The 7,619-nt window shown below is 36.5% G+C and overlaps 1 pseudogene and 1 gene segment (V, D, J or C); both read right to left on the bottom strand.

Annotated features, from left to right (window-relative positions):
- The window catches only part of LOC118323112, a 7,613-nt pseudogene extending 4,535 nt beyond the window's left edge, over positions 1-3,078 (bottom strand).
- Positions 3,079-3,200: 122 nt separating this feature from the next.
- Positions 3,201-6,539, bottom strand: LOC118322921 (the record flags this gene model as incomplete). The annotated part of the segment is given in 4 exon segments: positions 3,201-3,355; positions 4,136-4,266; positions 5,776-6,090; positions 6,195-6,539. Coding segments are annotated over 4 exon segments (800 nt in total), but the record flags the coding sequence as incomplete, so codon positions are not given.
- Positions 6,540-7,619: the final 1,080 nt, after the last annotated feature.

Raw genomic sequence — 7,619 nt, 5'->3', positions numbered from 1 at the left:
TACATGCATGAATGTGATTACGTAGCAGGCTGATATAAAATATTACAAGAAATGCAAAACTTATTTTAAACTACATTTCACACACTTAATAGTTTAAGTAGGTTTTTTTTAGTTAAAGGTTTTTAGTATTTTGATAGTATTATGTTTTTAAATGAATGTATTTCACTAAAAAAGAAAAAGTTTAGAGATACATCTGTGTACCACTAGAGGGAGCTCAAATACTATCTCTGCTGCACTTACCACAGTTGGGGACCAGTGAAGTATGTTATTCTAAAATGTATTGTCTCCACACCATCTAATCGTGACATGAGTTGTTTCCGAAGTGTTTGAATATGTATGAATTCCCACATTACATGTAAGTAGTTATATGTTCTTTTGTGCAGGACAGATTGAACGAATCCTGAGATACTGCTTTTACCCGACGTTCATGTTTTGTGTAATGTACTCTATGCAAGATTTAAAATTGTATCATTTGGATTTTTGATATTAGTTGACACTCAGGATATATAATTGCAAACATTCTTTAAGTGTTTGATATCAGATCAATATGTTGAGGTCTCATTTCAGTTCATTTGACGGGAGGAAACTGCTCTCTTCTTTTAGTGGTTGACAGAAGATAGTGTTTAAGTAAAAACATCTATGACTGCAGGTCTTTTGATAGTAGGTATTTAATTGATAAGTATTACTGTATATCACCAGCATATGAACTGATTTTGTGATTACTTGTACCAGTTTGCAAATCTTAAAAAAACTCAGTACTTGTAAAAGACTATAGTGACATTACATTTCAAAACACTTTTTGGAAGGTCAAAGTGTTCCTAGTAAACAGCTGAGGTTGAGTCTCTCCTTAATTGTACCTGAGCAGAGGCTGATGTAATCTTCAATGGTTTTGTCCAAGGACTTGTCGGATACTTCACAAGTGAAGACCTTCNNGGATATGAAGTTGACTGGTTACTGCCACACGTCCATCTGCATTCATGCTGATGTCATTGGTTGAAGAAGATCTTTCCTGAGACTCATCAAACCATTTAATTTGAGGGTCGAAGCCCCATCCAGAACATACAAGTCTCTGTGGTCCTTCCTCCTCACTGGGGAGCAGAAGGAGCTCAATTGATGGGTCCCCTATATGTCAACAAATGAATAAATGAATTAAAACTGAATCAGGCACATTTTAAGTTAATTTAAATAGAAAAAATACAATGGCAGTAACAAATCAACAGTTTTTAAACAAAAAGGAGTACAACACTCACCAAAAATATGGTCTGTTGCTTTTGACTTGAAACTCATGTTGAGGCCTTGATTTACTCTGCAGGAAAAACTTGTGTCATTATTCCAGTGGTTTTGGGGGACAAGGAATCGTCTACTGATTGAATGGGGGCCTGGCGTTTCAGGAAGATCAACATAAAGTTTTTCAGAGATGTCAGTATCGTCGGCCTGAAAGGTGATATAGAGGTCACTGGAGGAGAGTTCTGTGACGTCACACTCCAGCACAGCACTGTTTCCCTTCAGCAAATCTGGGAGAGATCTCCTGATCTCAACCGAAGGAGCCCGAAGAGCATTCTCTGGATGATACAGAAAGACAAAAAAGCAGAGGTATTTATTTTTGGTCACTTCACTAACACAGCATTTCCACACTTATTATTTTGTCTAATCCTTTTACCTGAAACATTTACGGTCTCCTCAGTGGATGAGAAGCAGCGATGTTCAGCTTTACATTTTACAACCTTCAGCCGTTTCCACTTACTTGAGGAAACCGTCAGAGTGCTTATTAAATGAGATGTGTTTCTGGCCAGGTTAACTTGGTTCTTGATTGGGTCTGTCCCATCTATTTGCCAGGTCACCTTGGCATCAAACACAGTGAGGACTGAACATGTTGCCTTCACCTCAGTCTTTGCTGCCATTACTGTCTTGAAGCTGGGAATCTCCACATGAATAGAAGGAGTAGTTCTTGCATGGACTGCAGGAAAAAAACATAAATGTTCAATGTGAAATGATACATCTTATTCAAAGTACTTATTTTAAGACAACATGGATTTTTTTTAATCTTAAAACATGAATGATATATCTGTTACATATTGTGCACTGAGACAGTAGCTGCACATACTTACTTTGGCAAAAACTTATTGTTTTTATGAATTCCTTGTTGTTGTGGTTGGACTTGCATGTAAAATTTGAGCCATCTGACCACTGTTCCATATTTGGCTCAATCTCACTGCTTAGACTGAAGGTTTTCTCCATTCCCTCCACACTCTGCAGCTTTCTTTGAATTGGTACAATGTTTAGACGTTGGTTGTTCTGTTGCCAGGTCACACTCAGTTTGTCTGGTAAGAAGCCACTTAGGGTGCAGATGAGTCTGACTGGTGAGGACCCCAATTCTCCTTCCCAGACAGGGTATAGTGTGATGTTTGGAGACACAACTCGCAGTCCTGGGATAGGGAAGAGGTTATCTTGTTTTTACTTGTTTCATTATAAATGTTGGATGTGGACAATATGCACTGATTAAATCTCTTCAGTTATACATACCTTCAGGTTTTTGTCAACTAACCAACTGTGTTGTCTCAATTGTAAGTGTAATGTCTTTGTATTTAAGCTAGATGGCAGAGTGCTTTTATAATGTCTGCTCGAGTCAGGTGGAGATAGGGCTGGAAGCCTGTTGCACAGATGTTGCAGCATGACAGGGCAGAGTGATCAGGGCTAGCAGCAAGCGGAAGCATTGAGTAACAACCAGGTCCCAAAAAAGTACCAAAATACAGAAGTGAAACAATACAAAGAGCAACGGTGCATCACAGACGCCAGGTGTGAGGTGTGGCTATGCCAGTAAGAGAAACAGAGTGCACATTTAAATATCTCATATCAGTTTACATATGCTATCAGATACATTTGACATGGCTTCTCAAGACTTTGTTGAAGGTTTTAGTTCTCAGGGGCTATTATTAATAGACTCGAGAACTAACCGACTGTGAAATCTCTGAATTTACATACTGAGTTGAACATGGACTGTTGATTCCAGGTGCTGAAGAGGTGATCAGCATGAACAGCTTATTACACAACACATAAAATATAATTAGAAAATGTTTTTAATAGATGAATAGAATTTTAGTATTACATGCTGAACCTATATAGATCAAACTATAGACAGTATGAACTATTTTAAAATAATGGAGGAGAGAAAAATTGGAGGAGCAACATCAATGGTTATCTTCATTTAAACATTTATTTTCAAAAAGACACAAAGCTTGTAATTATGATGAAAAAAGCACAATGATAATTACTTACATGATACTATGAGTTTCTAAGCAAAATGTGTGAAAAAGTGAAAGTTTTTTTACAGAAAGTTTGCCTCATTTCATTTAATCTGAAAAGACAGAAAAACATATAAATGTGGATTAGTAATATTGCACCAAAATGATTTCTTCCTTCTATTTGTCATCATTTGCATGTGTGCTTATAATGTAAATGCATATGACCGACATATGCACATTACAGTTACAACATTACTGCATCATAATATATAATGCAAACATGAATCTTGAATGCTCGCCTGACCTCTTTGTAAGGATATCCTTTCAAGTAAAATTTTAAGTAAAACTGGAACCTACACATTTGTTTTTGATTTCAAAGACATCTTGAGATAAACTTCATAATTGTTAAGAGAGGCATTTCACCATGTAATTTTCTGATGATTTGTAAAATAAATGTCTTAACATACGGCATAAACTAAATGTTAAATCTTGCTGTTATAGTTTGCTGTGCTTATTTAGTAATTGATTTAGCCTAATTCTTTTATGAGAAATATATTTTATATACTTGGAATATTATTGAACACACAATAACAGCAACACGTTGAAAATATAACTCAATTCAGTATAGTAGCCCTTAAATTTTGTGACATAACTCAACATACCACAGAATTGATTCAGCACCTCTCTTTGTAAAATTCCTTATGCTTTACAGAGGTGATTTTCATTTTAAGTTTATCGTGTTTCAGATAGTTTTTCCTTGTATTAACCTACTGTTATTTCATTCCTCACGTTAAGAGTTTTCTGTCAACTCATCTGTCTTGTTTGAACTGAATGCAATTGTCTTTTTTTGTCCAAAACCTGTGCAGAATTGTAACAAATAAAATCATTATTACCTTGAAAAAAGTGGTTACAATGGTGAACAGCAGAGTGATGAAGAAGAGAAGGATGAAGGTGACGGCTGCCACCGCCATGTTATCTTCCTCTGTGATACAGTTCCATTGGATGTTAGTTTCGTTCAGGAACTCTGTATGTAGTGTACAGCAATTAATCAATTAGTATTTGGGACAATCCACTGGCGTATTTGAACAATAGCTCTTGAGACAATGATCAAATTCTATTAAGTTCCTTTAGCATGGTTATATATTTTATAACCTCACAGGTCAGATTGGATATGATCAGTAAAATTTTATTAGTTTAGTTGTCAATCCAAGTATGAAATAGACACCAAAAGTGAAGGAAAACAGTAATGGTATATGTCTTGATACTTATTACACTGTCTACCAAAAAGGCATAATTGTTTTGCACTGTCCTTCTCATTTATCAACTCCACTCCATTTATGTATAATGTAAAAGAAAACATTTGTCCTACAATGATCCTGAATTGCTTTTGAAAGACCCGTTTATTGGTGTGGTATGCATGACTTGGCTTGTGAATCACTATATTTATCATCCGACTGAGAGACCACAGAGCTGGAGTTAAACTTTAAATAATCATCTGTCTTGTGTTGGGGGTGCAAGACCAAGTAGAGGAAACACACATACACGAAGACAAGTCACACAAACACTGTTGACCACCAAACACCACCTACAAATAAAAATTAACATATAAAAACAAATAAACAAAAGTTAATTAAATGTATTTTTTGACTAAAGTTAGTGGGGTGGTGGTGTGTTATTCTAGTGAAAATAACATGATGTTGAAAGTTTAATATTTTGTTATTGTGCTTTAAAACTCAAACATGCTCATAACTACACCTGGTTTGAGTTGAACAGGGATAGCACTGTGACAGTACACAATAAACATGTAGCTCAAAATATTAGTTAAATAAAGACATGAACTGCATGCGACATACAACAACAGAGTTGCAAAGTGCTTTTTTTTATTTTGATTTTTAATCTGCATTAAAAAGACAAACACAATGTCATATCACAAGCAACAAACATCAAACAACAAACAGCAGAAGACACAGCGACAGAAAATAACATCTACTGGGCCTTGCATGTTTCAGGGACATTCAGGTTGAGGTTGACCAGGTTGGTGTTTTCACATGTTTTGTACCCGATGGATCTGACAATAGCTTTAGTTGTGTTTGCAACAGACTCGTGGTGAACTGCACAGCTATACACCACGTCATTCTGTTTCCACTGATCAAGGCTGACTGATAATTGGGCATAAACAGAATAGGATCCATGGTTTTCTACAGGGTTTGTGGTATAGAACTCATAGCCTGAGTCTGGTTCCTCGTCATCAACAAGCCAAGACACAAAAACTTCCTGAGGGAAGAAGTCTTTCACATAGCAAGTCAGGGTCACCATTTCTTTTCTAGTATGTTCTATTGGAGGCAGCATAAACACTGAAGGACGCTGAATCGGTCCTCCTGCAAGCGTGAGAGAACAATTAGATTCCTACCACAGACAAAAGTACCTGCAGTACTGAAGGAAATATGTCCTACAAAATACACTTATAATGTTTCATGGCATGATAAGAGAAATAAAACACTTTTAGCAAACAATTGTGGAACAGTTTTCTTACCAATATTCCTTTCATAGAGTTTTTTCATTGGTTCAAGCAATGTTGAATGTTCAACAACGCAGTAGCGCTTTATCCCACGGCTCCATTCTTCATACGAGATGTCAAGAGTAAGGCTGAATTGGTTCTTCTTTACTTTTACAGCTTCTGTTGTGGTACCAACCAGCTCTTTTCTGTCACCATCTTCCCACCACATCTTGGGAGGAGTTGCCTCATCTATCTGGACTGTACATACTAAAGATGCTTTGTTGTTTAAAAACAACTCCGCCGTTAAGGGGCCATCGATCTTTATTTGCACGTTTTCACGACATGGGGTACCTATTGAGTGAGGAATTAATGAACCATCATTAAAACGAAATGGCTGCAAAACCATGAGAAGTGAAATTAAATTAACATTACGAAAAAAGTATCAATTTACTCACCACAGTCTTTGTAGACTACAGATGAATTCTTGTAGGCTGGAATGTCATTTTTACCTTTCCCCTCAAACAGGCATGTAAACTCAGTACGGGGGTAAAGAGACCAATCACTGGACTTCACTTTGAGAAAACTTGCTGCACTGTACATTTTAGTACCATTCTTGTCCTTTCTCCCCTCGGAAGTTGTTTCGATCTTGTCTGTTTGGTTGTTGAAGTCCTGACCATTTTTCAGCCACTTGATCTTATAACTTTTTGGTGAAAAATCGGTGGCAAAGCAGGAGAAGGAAGGCTCGTCTTCCTCATCAGAGGAGGCGAACACTTTAACAGTTGGCAACTGATAAACCACGTCTGAAAAAAAAACACACACACACAAATATATGTATGCAGAAGCAGGGTATGATATATATATGCAGAAGCAGAGGTGAACAATGTGCTACAGTGTTCATGTAATCCACATTTACTATAGATTTACAATATAACTGAGCTGATCACTTTTCTACTGTATGTTATACAACTTGCACACAAATATACATAATGATTATGCTCCTCAAATAAACACTTGTTACTACAGTGTGCGGAAAGAGTAAAAAATAAAATAAGATTTTCATAATTTAAAAAAAATTACATGATTGAACAGCAGGGCTCGCTTCTGCATATACATCGACTGCTCGGGCAAGCAAACAGATTTTCTTTGCAGGAATGTTAACGATCAACATACAGTTTTCATCTACCTACATAATCCCAGTTATGCAGATAGATGGAAACTGTATGGTTAAAGAAGCAGAACACATAGCAATAATCTGTTCTTAGACAGGTGCAGAGGACATACAGTATATTAGTAAAGAATAAATTAGACTCAGCAGCTGAATATACATGAAAGTCTCAGCCTTCTCATTCCACCTCACTGTTCGGTTTGCCCGCAAGGCCGACTAATAATAAAACTAAAAATATTAAAAAATTGTCACACTATTTAATTTGGTAACAGCTGTATTTTTATGTTCTCATCTGTTTATGTATGGCTTTGAAAAGACAGATTGGAGTGTATTTGTTTCTAAAACAGTTAAACCAATTATTGCTCTCTTTTACATTTAGTTCAGCCGTGTCAGTGGCAGCTCGAAATAAATTTACAAAGGTGCTCCACCATGTAAACATGCTAGATTCCAAAAGGCTTTTATAAATCACTTAGCATCGAGCCTTACTTGGCTTCCTGATATCAGCCTGTGCTTTTCCTGCTGCATATATTGAACGGTGACCATAGTATCTTCCCCCCAGTCGTCAAAAAGTGTAGTCACAGTTAAAAAAACTATTAACCACTGCATGCATAAACCTGTTCCCAGATATCTACACTTTCCAAAGGTTATTTTATGACATATTTTGTCAGCGGCAGCCCGGAATAAATTTACTAAGGTGTGGTAAAGTCTGCCTCTA

The sequence above is a fragment of the Morone saxatilis genome, unplaced genomic scaffold, assembly GCF_004916995.1.
Source record: "Morone saxatilis isolate NCDOM2014 unplaced genomic scaffold, NCSU_SB_2.0 Contig14, whole genome shotgun sequence".
NCBI classification, from domain to species: Eukaryota; Metazoa; Chordata; class Actinopteri; family Moronidae; genus Morone; species Morone saxatilis.
This window is presented reverse-complemented; position numbering and strand designations above follow the sequence as displayed.